General features: G+C 42.9%; 1 protein-coding gene across 8 annotated transcripts in view; it reads right to left on the bottom strand.

The window, feature by feature from the left end:
* Positions 1–20472, bottom strand: part of ADGRB1 (adhesion G protein-coupled receptor B1) — a 911276-nt gene that overhangs the window by 471695 nt on the left and 419109 nt on the right. For all 8 annotated transcript variants that reach the window (XM_073679967.1, XM_073679961.1, XM_073679962.1 and 5 more), the window contains exon 4: positions 5131–5238. In XM_073679967.1, coding sequence (XP_073536068.1) covers positions 5131–5238 — 108 coding nt within the window. The remainder of the gene's footprint in view (positions 1–5130; positions 5239–20472) is intronic.

The following is a 20472-nucleotide window of genomic DNA, read 5'->3' as shown; positions in this document are numbered from 1 at the left end:
CACTACATACAGATTTATACAGCCATCACTAGAGGGAGCTCACTACATACAGATTTATACAGTCACCACTAGAGGGAGCTCACTACATACAGATTTATACAGCCACCATTAGAGGGAGCTCACTACATACAGATTTATACAGCCACCACTAGGGGGAGATCACTACATACAGATTTATACAGCCACCACTAGAGGGAACTCACTACATACAGATTTATACAGTCACCACTATGAGGAGCTCACTGCATACAGATTTATACAGCCACCACTAGAGGGAGACCACTACATACAGATTTATACAGCCACCACTAGAGGGAGCTCACTACATACATATTTATACAGCTACCACTAGAGGGAGCTCACTACATACAGATTTATACAGTCACCACTAGGAGGAGCTCACTACATACAGATTTATACATGCACCACTAGGGGGAGCTCACTGCATACAGATTTATATAGCCACCACTAGGAGGAGCTCACTACATACAGATTATACAGTCATCACTAGAGGGAGATCACTACATACAGATTTATACAGTCATCACTAGAGGGAGCTCACTACATACAGATTTATACAGCCACCACTAGGGGGAGATCACTACATACAGATTTATACAGCCACCACTAGAGGGAGCTCACTACATACAGATTTATACAGTCACCACTAGGAGGAGCTCACTACATACAGATTTATACAGCCACCACTAGGGGGAGCTCACTACATACAGATTTATACATGCACCACTAGGGGGAGCTCACTGCATACAGATTTATACAGTCACCACTAGAGGGAGATCACTACATACAGATTTATACAGCCATCACTAGAGGGAGCTCACTACATACAGATTTATACAGCCACCACTAGGGGGAGATCACTACATACAGATTTATACAGCCATCACTAGAGGGAGCTCACTACATACAGATTTATACAGCCACCCCTAGGGGGAGCTCACTACATACAGATTTATACAGCCACCACTAGGGGGAGATCACTACATACAGATTTATACAGTCACCACTAGAGGGAGCTCAGCATATACAGATTTATACAGTCACCACTAGCAGGAGCTCACTACATACAGATTTATACAGCCACCACTAGGGGGAGCTCACTACATACAGAATTATACAGTCACCACTAGAGGGAGCTCACTACATACAGATTTATACAGCCACCACTAGACGGAGCTCCCTGCATATAGATTTATACAGCCACCACTAGGGGGAGATCACTACATACAGATTTATACAGTCACCACTAGAGGGAGCTCACTACATACAGATTTATACAGCCACCACTAGAGGGAGCTCACTACATACAGATTTATACAGTCACCACTAGGAGGAGCTCACTACATACAGATTTATACAGTCACCACTAGGGGGAGCTCACTACATACAGATTTATACAGTCACCACTAGGGGGAGCTCACTACATACAGATTTATACAGACACCACTAGGGGGAGATCACTACATACAGATTTTTACAGTCACCCCTTGGGGGAGCTCACTACATACAGGTTTATACAGTCACCACTAGGGGGAGATCACTACATACAGATTTTTACAGTCACCACTAGGAGGAGCTCACTACATACAGATTTATACAGCCGCCACTAGGGGAAGCTCGCTACATAAAGATTCATACAGCCACCACTAGGGGGAGCTCACTACATACAGATTTATACAGCCACCACTAGAGGGAGCTCACTACATACAGATTATACAGTCACCACTAGAGGGAGCTCACTGCATACAGATTTATACAGCCACCACTAGGGAGAGCTCACTACATACTGATTTATACAGTCACCACTAGGGGGAGCTCAGTACATATAGATTTATACATCCACCACTAGAGGGAGCTCACTACATACAGATTTATACAGTCACCACTAGGGAGAGCTCACTACATACAGATTTATACAGACACCAGTAGGGGGTGGTCACTACATACAGATTTATACAGCCGCCACTAGGGGGAGCTCGCTACATAAAGATTTATACAGCCACCACTAGGGGGAGCTCACTATTTACAGATTTATATGGTTACCACTTGGGTGAGGTGGGGGAGGTACATTTTATACAGATTATTACAGCTTCTATTGAATTAACAATTTTGTATTTGGTAAGCTTCCCCTAAAGGTGGTTCCAGGCAGTCAGAATGTTATCAATTAAAAGGGCTGATGCAGGGTTAAATATTCATTTACCTTGTTAGACCCTTAGAATACCAAGCCTTCAATGCTCCTGTGTGTAGATATTACCTCCGTGTCATGGCGCCCCCTGTCTTTTGATTCCCATGTATTATTTTTCTGCTGCTGTGTGAGGGTGCTCTTTGTGAGGGTGCTCTTTGAGAGGGTGCTCTTTTTGAGAGGGTGCTCTTTTTGAGAGGGTGCTCTTTTTGAGAGGGTGCTCTTTGTGAGGGTGCTCTTTGTGAGGGTGCTCTTTGAGAGGGTGCTCTTTGAGAGGGTGCTCTTTGAGAGGGTGCTCTTTGTGAGGGTGCTCTTTGTGAGGGTGCTCTTTGAGAGGGTGCTCTTTGAGAGGGTGCTCTTTGAGAGGGTGCTCTTTGAGAGGGTGCTCTTTGCGAGGGTGCTCTTTGAGAGGGTGCTCTTTGTGAGCGTGCTCTTTGTGAGCGTGCTCTTTGTGAGGGTGCTCTTTGTGAGCGTGCTCTTTGTGAGCGTGCTCTTTGTGAGCGTGCTCTTTTTGAGAGTGCTCTTTGTGAGGGTGCTCTTTGAGAGGGTGCTCTTTGTGAGCGTGCTCTTTGAGAGGGTGCTCTTTGAGAGGGTGCTCTTTGAGAGGGTGCTCTTTGTGAGCGTGCTCTTTGTGAGCGTGCTCTTTGTGAGCGTGCTCTTTGAGAGGGTGCTCTTTGAGAGGGTGCTCTTTGTGAGGGTGCTCTTTGTGAGCGTGCTCTTTGTGAGCGTGCTCTTTGTGATGGTGCTCTTTGTGAGCGTGCTCTTTGAGAGGGTGCTCTTTGTGAGGGTGCTCTTTGTGAGGGTGCTCTTTGTGAGGGTGCTCTTTGTGAGCGTGCTCTTTGTGAGAGTGCTCTTTGTGAGCGTGCTCTGTGAGCGTGCTCTTTGAGAGGGTGCTCTTTGAGAGGGTGCTCTTTGAGAGGGTGCTCTTTGTGAGGGTGCTCTTTGTGAGCGTGCTCTTTGTGAGCGTGCTCTTTGTGAGAGTGCTCTTTGTGAGCGTGCTCTTTGTGAGCGTGCTCTTTGAGAGGGTGCTCTTTGAGAGGGTGCTCTTTGAGAGGGTGCTCTTTGAGAGGGTGCTCTTTGAGAGGGTGCTCTTTGTGAGGGTGCTCTTTGTGAGGGTGCTCTTTGTGAGGGTGCTCTTTGTGAGCGTGCTCTTTGTGAGGGTGCTCTTTGTGAGCGTGCTCTTTGTGAGGGTGCTCTTTGTGAGGGTGCTCTTTGTGAGGGTGCTCTTTGGGAGGGTGCTCTTTGAGAGGGTGCTCTTTGTGAGGGTGCTCTTTGTGAGGGTGCTCTTTGTGAGGGTGCTCTTTGTGAGGGTGCTCTTTGTGGGGCACGCTCTGTAGTTACCTTCACCTTCTTTATTGACCTTACACGTTGAATACCCCGATAAATATACTGTGGGTCATTATGAACATGGCGATACTTATTGTGCGTTTCTGTAGGAGGAAACGGCTTTTGCATTTTTTTTTTATGCTTTTAACATTGAATAAGTTTCTTTTTACTTTTTTTTAGTCCACCTAGAAACACTGAGGTGTAACGAGATTGCCGACTTTAGGGACACAGCCGAGTCTCCACAACTAATAGTGCGTGGCACTATCACAATATTACTGTAGTGTAAGACATTACTGCATTTGTTATCATCATATAATCACTATGTGATACTTTTAGGTTGGCGCCGTGCGCAACATTGAATCACTACAGCTTTATGTGTAGGATTATACGATCTTACTTTACACTTCAGATGTCAATCCCTTCCCCAAAAACATATGAATAGAAATGTGTGGAGGATGAAGCCCCCCGCGCCGGTCATGATCCGGCCTCCAGTTTCCTCTGAAGTTTAATACTTTATTACTTTGGATCTATAATAAAATAACAAAGCCATTCTCTGCTGGAATTGAAATCTTCCAGCCTGATCTCACAGTGACTATTTCCAGGAGTCTGAATCCTGAATTATTGAGTCTGTTCTGTGCGGATCTTGGTACATTATGAACAAGTTCCTTAAATAGTACAATCTGGGTATGTAACGTGGCTCTTAATATTGGATGAGCGCGAATATTATTGGAGATTGCTACAAAAAGAAGAGAAAAAGAAGAAGAAAGATCCAGGTAAAATGGAAAATTGGGCACCTGTATGGGATCTGTACTCGCTCCTCATCAGCCCACTGTAAAGGCTTTGTGCCCCCTGTAGACGTCTGGATTCTACATTGTGGAAACTATTGGCCGACAACTACAGGACACGTATCGGTCTATTCCTGCGCTTAGGTGTCAGACCGACTTATGGTCTTTCCTTTACCCAAATCATATGATAACTAAGGTGTGCTAAGATAGGGCAAAGGAAGACATAACGGCAGAACAAAATCTTCAATCGCCTAAAATGTCTGAAATTAAAACAATTCCTTTAAGAAGTTAGGAGGAAATTTACCAAGACTGGCGTCTTACAGAGCCAACTTAAAACACAGTATATTGGAGTAAAATGTGACACACATCCTAAAAATTTAGCACAGACTTTCCTAAAAAATTAAATCTATGTCTGTTACATGCTCAATTCTACCCAAAACTTTTGAAAAGTTTCACAAGAAACCTAAAACGGGCCAAAAAAAAAAATCAAAATTTTCGTGCAAATTTCGTTACCTACCAATATTTTTTGACGTCACAAAACTGGCGCCAAGCGGGTAGGAGATGCCGAAATTAACCTGAGATTTTACTAAAACCTTTACCACACAACAGTGATGGAGATACGATGCCGAAAAATGGTGGTCAACAAAGAGCTTCTCCAAGGAACGCAGCTCAGAGGAATCTCTGGAGTTTACTTCTTGGCCCTATGTCTCAATGATCTGGACAAAAAAACAGGCGTTTTTTTGGCACTTGCCCCAGTACCTGGCACCAGGGGGGACTTCTCCGCACCCCTCACTCCCAGCTACGACCTTGACTCACCAATTTGTGGAGCAGGATATCCAAACTGGTACTGATCATCGGCATCATCCTTCTTCTTGTTGTCGATGGACCTCAGAGACTGGCTCCGGGAGTCGTACCGTCCGTTGGCTGCAACACAAGACACAGGGCGCTGTGAATCTTCAAGGTCATTTAGTTCTGTCATAATGAAGAAACTAAAGCACAAGCTTTGATTTTACGGCATTTCGGTGATTTCCGGTGCCGGTGGCTTTAAAATAGTCAAATAATTTCTGTGTATTTTTTTTTTTTTTGCTCTGGTGTTTTACGTCGTAGAACCAGAAATAAGGTTAAGGAACAATTATTTGGGGGCCTGGAGCCTGAGATCTGCCGATCTCCTAACATCTAAGTAACACTTTTATTTGATCAGATGCCTTCCGTCCTTTCTACACTTAGGTGCTACTAAAAAAATGTCCTCTATGCACAGAGAAAGGCTCCTAAGAAACCTTCCCTAACCTGAAAGCTCTGCAAGGTTCAGGGACTAATGGTCTTCCTTTTCCAAAACTCATGGAAAACCCATCTTGCTCTTGGCTTACTCCTGGGTAACCGCCCGAGTGTTGACCAGGAGCCGGTCCTCAGCTGGATCACCTCTTCCCTGTGGCTCCAGTCTTCTCTTCTGTCTTCTTCACTCTTTGGTGCCTTCACTAGGACTTACATGGCTTTAAAGAAGGCTGGAGCCGGAGGGAAGAAGTGATCCAGCGGAGGAGGAGAGCACAGTAACAGGACAGGGGAAAGGTGAATATGTTTTGGTTGATTATTGTAATGATACCCAACATTTTTCTTAAGTCGAAGGGTTCTGGAGAATGCAAATTTTTTGGTGAAATTCGAAGCAATTGTGATTTGCCTCGAAACAACTAATTCGCGGTCAGATTCTTCATAGAGACGTGGCTACGGCTTTGTGCACACGGCAACTTTTTCAGGCGGATTCGGCACGAAAAATTGCTGCAAAGCCGCCCCATAAAACGGACATAATGCGCAGCAACGTCAAAACCACATTACTGTTCACACGTTTCATTTTATGTCACTTTGGAAACCCTGGAGCAGTTAAAAAAAATTACATGATCAAACTTCAGACGACTTCACAGTATAGAGTAAAAGACGCATCAGAAAAGCCGCGGCAGGAAAACAACCACCAGCAATTTTTGCGCCGGCGTCTAGAGGATATGGTCTATGGACATCATCCAAACCAGCAAAACCCTGCTGTGTCAACAGCTCCATGAAGGGTCAGACTGTGACTAGATTGGTATCTACCAATAGGTGGCACTAGTGAGTAGAGTTATTGTAACCTTCCCTGTGATGAAAGAGGAACAAAGGTTCTGATTACCAATCCAAAAAGTTTTCACGAGTTACAAAACTTTTGGACACTTTACCAACTTTCCCAATCTTACGTAAACTGTACGTAGTTACATATATAGTTACATTGGTTGAAGAACAGACACCGCTCCATTCATTCATCCATTCTGTAAATTATTTATTACTCACAATGTTATTTCTCCGGCCCAGATACAGATGGATACAGCCCCCGCCGCTCGTCTCAGGTATCGAGTTTACAAATGTTCTACTCATTACAAGTCCTCGGGGTAGAGGGGAAGGTCGGGTGATTTGGGCCGCGGTCGTGTGAATGGTGCCGGACGCTGACGCCGGCCCGGATCAGTTAGGTCTCCCACAATGTACAGTGGAGACGCATCGAGGTCTTCCTCCGTCTTAAGCATTATGGTTTCCACCAGTGACAGGAAATCAATAAGTAAATACCGACTTCCTCATCCACGGGCCGGCGCCCCCCGGCCAAATCAGACGCTCCAAAGTGGCTTTATTATAGAAACATCGCGGATGCTGGAAATCAATTTGTTGCTGATGCTCTTTAAAACAAAAAGACTCCTCAACGCTCGGGGAAGCGGGATTTCCTGGCGGCTAAACGAGAGGCCGAGTGATTGATTTTATCGGGGCGATAGTCTGCAGGATTCACGACCAGCAGACGCTTCTGACGGAAGGAGCCGCAGACGGAGATTCCCTGCCGATATAAACGCTGCATCTATTCTTCTTTACTTAGCTGCTGTCTGTATATGTATCTACAGTGGCTTGCAAAAGTATTCACCCCCTTTGACTTTTTACCTATTTTGTTACATTACAACCTGTGTGTAAATATTTTTGTAATCCGATTTGTGCGTGATCGGATTTAACATTTTGGCCACAAAGGTAAACGCTATGTCTGGTGCCAAACCAACACAGCTCATCACCACAAGAACACCATCCCCACAGTGAAACATGGTGGTGGCAGCATTATGTTGTAGGGATGTTTTTTGGCACCAGGGACATGGAAAATAGTCCGAGTAGAGGGTTTAAGATGGATGATGAGATATACAAGGATATTCTTTTGCAAAACCTGTGTCAGTCTGTCAGTGATTTGAGACTGGGACGGAGGTTCACCTTCCAACAAGACAATCACCCAAAGCATACTGCTGGAGCAACACTCGAGTGGTTTAAGGGGAAACGTGGAAATGTTTTGGAGTGGCCGAGTCACAGCCCAGACCTAAATCCAATGGAGATTCTGTAGTCAGACGTGAAGATCACCGTTCACCAGAGGAAACCATCTAACTAGAAGGAGCTGGAACAGTTTTGCCTTCAGGAATGGGCAAAAATCCCAGTGGCCAGATGTGGAAAGCTCATAGAGACTTATCCAAAAGTGACTGCAGCTGTAATAGCCACAAAATGAGGCTCCACAAAGTACTGACTTTAAGGGAGTGAATAGTTATGCACACTAAAGTTTTCAGTTATTTTGCCCTATTTGTTGTTTGCTTCACAACAAAAAGAAAACCAAATGTTCACAGTTGTAGCATGTTCTTTACCATAAAAAAACTGTGAAATTCCAGGTTGTGAGGCAGCAAAACAGGAAAAATGACAAGCGGGTGATTACTTTTACAAGCCACTGCATATATGTATCTATATATGTTTATTATTTATTACTTATATATGTGTATATATACATCTATATCTGTGGCAGCAGAAGGACTCCCCATAATATATCCTAATGAGATGTATAAATCATTTCTTTTGGCTGTTTCTGGAAAAATTGGGTGACAACCAGTGTACAAGCGTCGTCAGAAACAACAATATACTGACCTACTGATCCTCCGCCCCCTCCCCGTACGGCTGCCCGGTCCCCTGACCATCTCCTTTCCTCCGTTCCCACTGATCGGCTGCAGAGGTCATGGAAGAGGTGAGACTGGCAGGGGCCCCGTGCGATGATATCGTAGGATTTGTAAGTAAATATTTGGGATTTTATTTATTCTGGAACCAGTTTGATCTCTCTTATATAATGTTTTACCTTTCTCTTTAAGGGAACCCGTCAGCATGTTGTTACATTTTGGAATCAGTCCATCACGCCTTTATTGTACAGATCCGTGATACCAGTCATGAGAAATCTGGAGTAGGAGATATATGCAAATTAGGATAAGGGTGCACTGGGGGCGTGTCACTGCATCTTCAAAGTGCACTGACACGCCCCCAGTGCACTTTCAGTCTAATTTGCATATGACTTTTAGTCTAGATTTCTCATGACTGGCACTTCAGATCTCTACAAAAAGAATAGGCGGCTAGACGGCCGTACCGCGACTTCCATGCGTAAAAACAAGTTCCTTTAATCAGTACTGTAGGGAGAGAAGTTGGACTTGTGGATCCTGTTGTCTTTTTTTCAACACTTTCAGCTATAAAACTTATCAGCGGTTTGATGGGAAGCGAAATTATGGGGAACATAAATTAGCCCCCAAAAAAACTGATTTCAGATTGATTGAAAAGCTTAAAGGGAAGCGGTCTAGATATGGAAGTAGCGGTATGACTGCGTGGGAGATCGCCCCCCCAATAAAAATGATACCTTTTTTGTAGCGATCCGATGTGCCAATAATGAGAAATATAGAGTAGAAGTTCTAAACATTGCACTGGGGGCGTGTCCTACTGCACTGACACGCCCCCAGTTCACACCCACCCTGATTTGCATACGCTTTCATACTAGATATCTCATGACTGGCATATCGGATCTCAACAAAAAAGGTGTCATTTTAATTAGGCGACCAGCATCTACGCAGCCATATCTTTACCTCCCTATATAAAAATGAGTAGAAAGTTCTCTTTAAGGGGGAACTCCAATCCTTTTTTTTTTTTTGGTGTTTTTCATTCTAGGACCCCAAGGGATCAGCGGTGAGCTAATTTCCCTGCAAGTTAAATTTTCTTCCATCTCGGCCCCATTGTGACATGTCCGACCTCCTGAACACCCGCCACCTTCGAGGCAGCGTGACTCCTGTGCTCTCTCCATGAGAGATCTCCTCCTGCTCCTCTGCCGCCGCCCTCATTATACACCGAGCTGAACTATTTCATTAAGACCCTGACTGTAAAATCGCTCAGTCCTCCTTTAATGTTGTACAGTAGATGGTGCCGACCAGCGGCATCAATAAGTAATAGAGGGAAGGCTGCGCTCTGATAATTGCTAATGAGAAAATGGGAATTAGTGGCCCGGCGAGCCGGAGATTCTCTGCAATCCTTGGAAACTTCTGCAAACACTTCCAAGATATTGTATATTAAAGGGGATTTACGCCCAGCCTCGACTGTCCAGAATGATAATTACGGTAATAAAACATTTTCTTGACCTTTATTATCATATTTGTAGCTCCATCTGTGCTTATTATATTCTTTATATATCGTTACAGAGGTCAGAGCTACTTTTTATCTGACACAAAGCTCCAAATCCCCTGCACAGATATAGATGTAATTAAAAAAATCCTGGCTGTCTTCAGCCACCACCAGGGGGAGCTCACTGTATTCTATATGCAATGTGTATGCATTGAGCTCATCAGCTCCCTCTAGTGGTGGCTGTCTGTATCCAGCATGTTGTGATTTCACTGTCTTTTAATAATGGGAAAATGAAACTTTATATAGTAAAATGTAGTAATAGATTAATCTGTGCAGAAGTTCAGCTTATTTCAATATAAATTATATTTACAGTAGGATATTCACTTTAAAAAGGTAATCTATCAGCAGGTTTTTGTTATGTAATCTGACAGCAGCATGATGTAGGGACAGAGACCCCGATTCTAGTGATGGATCACTTAGTTTACTGGGAGCAGCGTTGTGATAGAATCACAGTTTTTTCTGATGGAGATCTAGCAGAGCTCTGAATGCTGAGCCATGTATAACCCCACCCCCACACCTCTGACTGGCAGCTTTCTGTGAATAACCCCACCCCCACACCACTGATTGGCAGCTTTCTGTGCATAACCCCACCCCCACACCACTGATTGGCAGCTTTCTGTGCATAACCCCGCCCCCACATCACTGACTGGCAGCTTTCGGTGCATAACCCCTCCCCCACACCACTGATTGGCAGCTTTCTGTGCATAACCCCGCCCACATAACTGATTGGCAGCTTTCTGAGCATAAGCCCGTCCACACAACTGATTGGCAGATGTGAATAACCCCGCCCACACAACTGATTGGCACATTTCTGTGTATAACCCCACCCACACCACTTATTGGCAGTTTTCTGTAAATATACAGTGTACACAGAAAGCTGCCAATCAGTAGTGGGGGCGTGGTCAGACTAGGAGGCACGAGACATCTAGTCCTTTAGTGATAATCTCCTGCTGATAAAACACTGATTTTATTTAAACAGCAGCACACAGGCCAGTAAGTGACATCACTGGAATCAGTGTCTCAGCCCCCACATCATGCTGCTCTCTGATTACAAAGCACAAACCTGCTGACAGATTCCCTTTAAAGGGAAAGTCTCATCTTGTTAAATGGGTAAAATTGTAAAGTGCTTGTATTAGCAAATGACTCTGCAACTCAGATCTTAATTAAAATGGTCTCAAGAGAGATTTTTAATTCTTCTGTGTACTTCTCATTGCCTAGGCCACCTCTGTAGTCTATCAGCGGTGACCTTGTCTCGCAGCCAAGGAGCGTAGCACTTACAAACTTTTTGCTATAGAGCTTGTGAGTGCTGCTCTGAGGCTAACAGGTAGCTGGATCTGGCCACAATGAGTCCACTTCGATGCTGTCAACGTATATGAGTGCACAGTTTGGTCCACCGGCGTAGCCATGCTGCAGACCCGAACTGTCAATCATCCGGAGAGCACTGTCCCCCACCGCCAAGCTGGAAGCCTGGAGACCAGGGAGCTCCTGAAAATACATCTTGACTCTTAAGACGAACCCTTCGAAGTCAGACTGCAGAGTAGCCAACACATTGAGACACTTTCATCAGTACAGAATACAATGTATCCGTTTTGCCTGGAGTCTATATTGCGGACTGTGGGAACAGTTTTCTAATGTAAAACTACTTGAGACGTCACAAAATATTTGCTAAACTCAGAATTGTGAAAAATTGTTGCGACTTTTTTTGAATGAATTTCTTCTCTGCGTTCCCTCCTGACCGAGATCCAGCCAATGTTCAATAAGTCATTGAAGCTGCCAGGACCGGCGCAAAAAGGCCAAAGAACAAGACATGGAGCAGAACATAACTGCCTGATGAATCGGCCCCTTGGGGCTTGAAAGTGTAAGTAATCTAAATATGAAGGTTTATTCCCAACATTAAGTTAGAATGTTGTAGAATGCTGTAGAATGTTGTAGAATGTTGTAGAATGCTGTAGAATGTTGTAAAATGTTGTAGAATGTTGTAGAATGTTGTAGAATGCTGTAGAATGTTGTAGAATGTTGTAGAATGCTGTAGAATGTTGTAGAATGCTGTAGAATGCTGTAGAATGCTGTAGAATGTTGTAGAATGCTGTAGTATGTTGTAGTATGTTGTAGTATGCTGTAGAATGCTGTAGAATGCTGCAGAATGCTGCAGAATGCTGCAGAATGTTGTAGAATGCTGTATAATGCTGTAGAATGTTGTAGAATGCTGCAGAATGTTGTAGAATGTTGTAGAATGCTGCAGAATGTTGTAGAATGCTGCAGAATGTTGTAGAATGCTGTAGGATGCTTCAGAATGTTGTAGAATGCTGTAGAATGCTGCAGAATGTTGTAGAATGCTGTAGAATGTTGTAGTATGTTGTAGAATGTTGTAGAATGTTGTAGAATGCTGTAGAATGTTGTAGAATGCTGCAGAATGCTGTAGAATGCTGTAGAATGTTGTAGTATGTTGTAGAATGCTGTAGAATGTTGTAGAATGCTGCAGAATGTTGTAGAATGTTGTAGAATGTTGTAGAATGCTGTAGAATGTTGTAGAATGCTGTAGTATGTTTTAGTATGCTGTAGAATGTTGTAGAATGCTGTACAATGCTGTAGTATGTTGTAGAATGCTGTAGAATGTTGTAGAATGCTGCAGAATGCAGTAGAATGTTGTAGAATGCTTTAGAATGCTACAGAATGCTGTAGAATGTTGTAGAATGCTGTAGAATGCTTTAGAATGTTGTAGAATGCTGCAGAATGTTGTAGAATGTTGTAGAATGCTGTAGAATGTTGTAGAATGCTGTAGAATGCTGCAGAATGTTGCAGAATGCTGCAGAATGCTGCAGAATGTTGTAGAATGCTGCAGAATGCTGCAGAATTCTGTAGAATGCTGCAGAATGTTGTAGAATGCTGTATAATGCTGCAGAATGTTGCAGAATGCTGTAGAATGCTGCAGAATGCTGTAGAATGCTGCAGAATATTGTAGAATGTTGCAGAATGCTGTAGAATGCTATAGTATGTTGTAGAATGCTGTAGAATGCTTTAGAATGTTGTAGTATGTTGTAGAATGCTGTAGTATGCCGTAGAATGTTGTAGAATGCTGTAGTATGTTGTAGAATGCTGTAGTATGTTGTAGAATGTTGCAGAATGCTATAGTATGTTGTAGAGAGCTGTAGAATGCTGTAGAATGTTGTAGAATGCTGTAGAATGTTGTACAATGCTGTACAATGTTGTAGAATGGTGTAGAATGTTGTAGAATGCTGTAGTATTTTGTAGAATGTTGTAGAATGCTGTAGTATGTTGTAGAATGCTATAGTATGTTGTAGAATGCTATAGTATGTTGTAGAATGCTATAGTATGTTGTAGAATGCTATAGTATGTTGTAGAATGTTGTAGTATGCTGCAGAATGTTGCAGAATGTTGTAGAATGCTATAGTATGTTGTAGAATGCTGTAGAATGTTGCAGAATGTTGCAGAATGCTGTAGAATGCTGTAGAATGCTGTAGAATGTTGCAGAATGCTGTAGAATGTTGCAGAATGCTGTAGAATGTTGCAGAATGCTGTAGAATGCTGTAGATTGCTGCAGAATGCTGTAGAATGCTGTAGAATGCTGCAGAATGCTGTAGTATTTTGTAGAATGTTGTAGAATGCTGTAGTATGTTGTAGAATGTTGTAGAATGCTGTAGTATGTTGTAGAATGTTGTAGAATGCTGTAGAATGCTGTAGTATGTTGTAGAATGTTGTAGAATGCTGTAGTATGTTGTAGAATGTTGTAGAATGCTGTAGTATGTTTTAGTATGCTGTAGAATGTTGCAGAATGCTGTAGAATGCTGCAGAATGCTGTAGAATGCTGCAGAATGCTGTAGTATGTTTTAGTATGTTGTAGAATGTTGTAGAATGCTATAGTATGTTGTAGAATGCTGTAGTATGTTTTAGTATGTTGTAGAATGTTGTAAAATGCTGTAGTATGCTGTAGAATGCTGTATGCTGTAGAATGCTGTAGTATGTTGTAGAATGCTGTAGAATGCTGTAGAATGCTGTAGTATGCTGTAGTATGCTGTAGAATGCTGTAGTATGTTGTAGAATGCTGTAGTATGCTGTAGTATGCTGTAGAATGTTGTAGAATGCTGTAGTATGCTGTAGAATGTTGTAGTATGTTGTAGGATACTGTAGAATGCTGTAGTATGTTGTAGAATGCTGTAGTATGTTGTAGAATGCTGTAGTATGTTGTAGAATGCTGTAGTATGTTGTAGTATGTTGTAGAATGCTGTAGAATGCTGTAGAATGCTGTAGAATGCTGTAGTATGTTGTAGAATACTGTAGAATGCTGTAGAATGCTGTAGTATGTTGTAGAATGCTGTAGTATGCTGTAGAATGCTGTAGTATGTTGTAGAATGCTGTAGTATGTTGTAGAATGCTGTAGTATGCTGTAGTATGTTGTAGTATGCTGTAGAATGCTGTAGAATGCTGTAGAATGCTGTAGTATGCTGTAGTATGCTGTAGAATGCTGTAGAATGCTGTAGTATGCTGTAGAATGCTGTATGCTGTAGAATGCTGTAGTATGTTGTAGAATGCTGTAGAATGCTGTAGAATGCTGTAGTATGCTGTAGTATGCTGTAGAATGCTGTAGTATGTTGTAGAATGCTGTAGTATGCTGTAGTATGCTGTAGAATGTTGTAGAATGCTGTAGTATGCTGTAGTATGTTGTAGGATACTGTAGAATGCTGTAGTATGTTGTAGAATGCTGTAGTATGTTGTAGAATGCTGTAGAATGCTGTAGAATGTTGTAGAATGCTGTAGAATGCTGTAGAATGCTGTAGAATGCTGTAGAATGCTGTAGAATGTTGTAGTATGTTGTAGAATGCTGTAGAATGTTGTAGTATGTTGTAGAATGCTGTAGAATGCTGTAGTATGTTGTAGAATGCTGTAGAATGCTGTAGTATGTTGTAGAATGCTGTAGAATGCTGTAGAATGTTGTAGAATGCTGTAGAATGCTGTAGAATGCTGTAGAATGTTGTAGTATGTTGTAGTATGTTGTAGAATGCTGTAGAATGTTGTAGTATGTTGTAGAATGCTGTAGAATGCTGTAGTATGTTGTAGAATGCTGTAGTATGCTGTAGTATGCTGTAGTATGCTGTAGTATGCTGTAGAATGCTGTAGAATGCTGTAGAATGTTGTAGTATGTTGTAGTATGTTGTAGAATGCTGTAGAATGTTGTAGTATGTTGTAGAATGCTGTAGAATGCTGTAGTATGTTGTAGAATGCTGTAGAATGCTGTAGAATGTTGTAGAATGTTGTAGAATGCTGTAGAATGCTGTAGTATGTTGTAGAATGCTGTAGAATGCTGTAGAATGCTGTAGTATGCTGTAGAATGTTGTAGAATGTTGTAGAATGCTGTAGAATGTTGTAGTATGTTGTAGAATGCTGTAGAATGCTGTAGAATGCTGTAGAATGCTGTAGAATGCTGTAGAATGTTTTCCATTTTCAGCAGATTAACCCCTAACCCTCCAGAGCGCTCGTCTCCAGTGCTGGGTTTCTGTGTGTTTATGATCCGGGTTATCAGCACCGGTCCGCGCACCTCCAGCCCCGGCCGCGCTATTTACATAAAGTGCTTTCCAAGCGGTGTAATAATTCATAATATCTTTATTGAGGCAATGTGTCCGCTAACGCCAGCACAGAACAACAGATGGTGGAATTCTCCTGGACTCTGTTGTGAGGAAGATCTCATCATTTGCTTTGAAGCCTCGAGCAAAAAAAAGGAAATAAAATTCCATTTAACGCTGAACGTTCCTTCTAGAGAACACAGACTGGAGCCGCGGATATTACCAGAGTCTTCCGAAGAGTCTGGGGATCGATTCCCCAAAGTTATCAGTCTGTTTAAGGAGGACAAGATGATGTTTTATTTAATGGACTTCCAGCTTAAAAGGGGACGTCTAGGGCTTATTCATTGCTTACCTACCCTTACAATAGACCACTAGTATGATATTGGTGGGGGTCACATGGTGGATGGAAATAAACCATGTACTGAGCCAGGACACCCCGGCTCCGTACAACGATTGAAAAGCTGCAAATCGCATCACATCGTGGGAGGCTGCACATGTAGCATAGACATCTCCTGACAGAGTATCACAAAATCATTACTGCTTTTTGAAAGCTGCTCATCTCGCGTCACTCATCCCAGGACGTGTTGAGCCAACGATAACGACAGACACGTCATTTGTTTGCTATCTATCATGGACCGTGGCCAGTGGCCAATAACCCATACACAATAGGTGAGGTCACAGCTCACCTCCTCCTCCTCCTGTACAATGACTTATAACACCTCTATATATAGTAGATAACAGAGGATCCAGCATTCACAATAGGTGATGTCACAGCTCACCTCCTCCTCCTGTACAATGAGGGATAACACCTCTGTATACAGTAGATAACACAGGATCCACCATTCACAATAGGTGATGTCACAGCTCACCTCTTCCTCCTGTACAATGACTGATAACACCTCTATATACAGTAGATAACACAGGATCCACCATTCACAATAGGTGATATCACAGCTCACCTCCTCCCCCTCCTGTACAATGACTGATAACATCTCTAATACAGTAGATAGCACAGGATCCACCATTCACAGTAAGTGATGTCACAGCTCACCTCCTCCTCCTGTACAATGACTGATAACATCTCTAATACAGTAGATAGCACAGGATCCACCATTCACAGTAAGTGATGTCACAGCTCACCTCCTCCTCCTGTACAATGACTGATAACACCTCTATATACAGCCATGAGTTTCTGCATCATGGGAGATTGGTTATATTATTTCACAGATTATAGTCTAAGGGGTAACGTTTCTGCTAGTGGAGAGTTACAAGCCAAGTCTGGCATGCCAATGTGAGGAGAGTTATAAGCCATGCATGTTCCTCTGGGAAATTAAATATGCAAATTGTCTCTTTAGAGAGGACGAGGATTAGAACTCTAGTGCCACCCACTGGAAGCAGTGATCCTAAAAGTCAATATCGACCCTTTAACGAGCCTTGCATGAGGCAATTTGCATATTTAATTTCCCAGAGCATGGCTTATAAGTCTCCTTACTCTGACATGCCAGGCTTGTCACTCTCCACAAGGAGAAACGTTACCCTAGACCCCAGCCCAAAACCTCTCATCTAGCCTAATCAGATCTCATAATTTGCACTGATGAGGGGCAACACCCCGAAACACCGTGTCTGCAAATTGAGATTCTGGCTTGGCTTTTATCCTAAGTCATGCCGCAAGGCTCGTTAAAGGGATAGACCCCAGAGGAGCCCGCGGGCCACGCCCTAGAGGAGCCTGCAAGCCACGCCCCCTTGGTAAAGAACATAAAAACTAGCACTAAATAAAAGAACCCATATCCCGAGAATCGTAGTGGGAGTAAGGCTGTGTGCCCACTATGAATCTTTCAAGCATTTTAGATGTGGGATTTCAGCAGCAGAAACGCTTTAAAAACGCTTGGTAATCCATGCCCCATGATCCCCAATGAAAATCTGCATGTTCTGTGCCCACGCTGCGGGTTTTTCCGCAGCGGATTTTCCTTGCGAAAAAATCCGCAGCATGTCCATTATTTGTGTGTTTCCGCATGCGGATATGAGGTCCCAATGGACTTGAAAAACACAAAGTCAAATCCGCATGTAAAAACGTGTGTAAAATCCGCAAGCGCTTTTGACTGCCAAGATCATGCAGAAACGCTGCAAAAATTTTCTGCTTCATTTCTGCATCGTGGGCACATAGCCTAAAATAAGAGGGAAAACTGGTCACTGCTGACTTGGTGATGGCTCCGCTTTAAATCTAAACTATTGCAGAAAAACTAAGTTTTACTAAGAATAGAAAATCTATTTCTGTTTTCTAACACAAAAACTAAAGGAGTCAAACGACCAAAAATAAAGCAAAAACAGAAAAGCATCTTGTATAATATAGAAAATATATTGTCAGATCGATTGTACTGTAAAATGTAACGACTGTTGTCGGAGAAAGGCAGAGCGCTCCAGGTTCATAGACTACATATATAATATGGGGCATCGTGAGAGAGGCCGCGCAGCACCAAATTCTTCACTGCAAGAAGAGGAGACAAAGCCTGATGCTCCAGAAGCTTCTGAGCTGTCCATGGTGCTGAAATGGCTTAAAGGGCTTTCTCACATTGTCTCTTGAGCAGCTCACAACTCTGCAGTCTCCTTACAGTCTCCTCACTTCCTGCTTTCTGGAAGAGCAGGCCCTCCTCCATGAGTGACAGTTCTGGTGAGTAGCTGCGATGTAGTATTAAAGCTGAACACAAGCTGTGCTGTAACACACTCAACTATTGGTGGCTGGTCCTGGACTGTACAGTCATGGCCAAAAGTTTTGAGAATGACACCAAAATGATATTTTCACATGATCTGCTGGCCTCTGGTTTTTATTAGTGTTTGTCTGATGTTTATATCACATACAGAAATATAATTGCAATCATATTATCAGTACCAATAGGTTATATTGACAGTTAGAATGAGTTAATGCAGCAAGTCAATATTTGCAGTGTTGCCCCTTCTTCTTCAAGACCTCTGTAATTCTCCCTGGCATACTCTCAATCAACTTTTGGACCAAATCCTGACTGATAGCAGTCCATTCTTGCATAATCAATGCTTGCATTTTGCCAGAATTTGTTGGTTTTTGTTTGTCCACCCGTCTCTTGATGATTGACCACAAGTTCTCCATGGGATTAAGATCTGGGGAGTTTCCAGGCCATGGACCCAAAATCTCTATGTTTTGTTCCATGAGCCATTTAGTTATCACCTTTGCTTTATGGCAAGGTGCTCCATCATGCTGGAAGAGGCATTGTTGGGCGCCAAACTGCTCTTGGACGGTTAGGAGAAGTTGCTCTTGGAGGACATTCTGGTACCATTCTTTATTCATGGCTGTGTTTTTAGGCAAGACTGTGAGTGAGCCGATTCCCTTGGCTGAGAAGCAACCCCACACATGAATGGTTTCAGGATGCTTTACAGTTGGCATGAGACAAGACTGGTGGTAGCGCTCACCTCTTCTTCTCCGAATAAGCTGTTTTCCAGATGTCCCAAACAATCGAAAAGAGGATTCATCAGAGAAAATGACTTTGCCCCAGTCCTCAGCAGTCCACTCCCTGTACCTTTTGCAGAATATCAGTCGGTCCCTGATGTTTTTTCTGGAGAGAAGTGGCTTCTTTGCTTCCCTCCTTGAAACCAGCCCTTGCTCAAAGAGTCTCCGCCTCACAGTGCGTGCAGAAGCACTCACACCAGCCTGCTGCCATTCCTGAGCAAGCTCGGCACTGCTGGTAGTCCCATCCCGCAGCTGAAACAGTTTTAAGATACGGTCCTGGCGCTTGCTGGTCTTTCTTGGGTGCCCTGGAGCCTTTTTGACAACAATGGAAGCTCTCTCCTTGAAGTTCTTGATGATGCGATAGATTGTTGACTGAGGTGCAATCTTTGTAGCTGCGATACTCTTCCCTGTTAGGCCATTTTTGTGCAGTGCAATGATGGCTGCACGTGTTTCTTTAGAGATAACCATGGTTAACTGAAGAGAAACAATGATACCAAGAACCAGCCTCCTTTTAAAGTGTCCAGTGATGTCATTCTTACTTAATCATGACTGATTGATCGCCAGCCCTGTCCTCATCAACACCCACACCTGTGTTAATGGATCAATCACTAAAACGATGTTAGCTGCTCCTTTTAAGGCAGGACTGCAATGATGTTGAAATGTGTTTTGGGGGTTAAAGTTCATTTTCTGGGCAAATATTGACTTTGCAAGTACAGTAATTGCTGTTAAGCTGATCACTCTTTGACATTCAGGAGTATATGCAAATTGCCATTACAAAAAATGAAGCAGTAAACTTTGGAAAAATTACTATTTGTCTCATTCTCAATACTTTTGGCCATGACTGTACACTTATCACTATATTTACATAATGAGATAACAGGGAATTTGAACAAGCACACAGCTCTGGACAAGTGAGAGCCCTGATACAAGATACAAGGTGATTGTGATTATAGAGGATTGATATCAGCAGCTTATCAGGAGCAGAGATGGAGGAGGAAAGTAAACAGATAATTGATGCATAGAAAACAATGGGTTGATGGAGGGAGAGCTGGGATATTAGGAGTTAACTTCTCTCCAGGAATGGAATTACGATGCACTCTCGATTAGTGACGAGCGAGTATGTTTTGTTAACCCTTTTGCCGACTATGCTCGGCTGAGCACCGAGTATTTATAGCTGCTCGGTGATATGTTTGAATCGCTCCCGTGTGCATGATTTGCAACGGTTTGACTGTTTTATTACATGTGAGGAATGTGTAAGAAGCAGACATTCCTCACATGTATCAAAGCTGTCAAACCGTTGCAAATCATGCACCCGGGAGTGATTCAAACATAACACCGAGCAGCTATAAATACTCGGTGCTCGCCCGAGCATACTCGGCGAAAGGGTTAACAAAACATACTCTACTATACTACTCTCGATCAGTGTTTGGTGGCAGAGTCCCATGACACCGAGCTGTACCCTATGTAAGATCAAAGCTCTCATTGCAAAATAATAACAGCAGATAGAAAAAGAAAGTCAATTGCAAACTTGCTTGTTTTCATGCTGTCTAAGCAATCAAAGCAATTTAATAACTTGAGAACACTTCT

This window comes from Phyllobates terribilis, unplaced genomic scaffold, assembly GCF_046119375.1.
Source record: "Phyllobates terribilis strain yellow unplaced genomic scaffold, ASM4611937v1 Scaffold_4__5_contigs__length_816908805, whole genome shotgun sequence".
Classification (NCBI taxonomy): domain Eukaryota; kingdom Metazoa; phylum Chordata; class Amphibia; order Anura; family Dendrobatidae; genus Phyllobates; species Phyllobates terribilis.
This window is presented reverse-complemented; position numbering and strand designations above follow the sequence as displayed.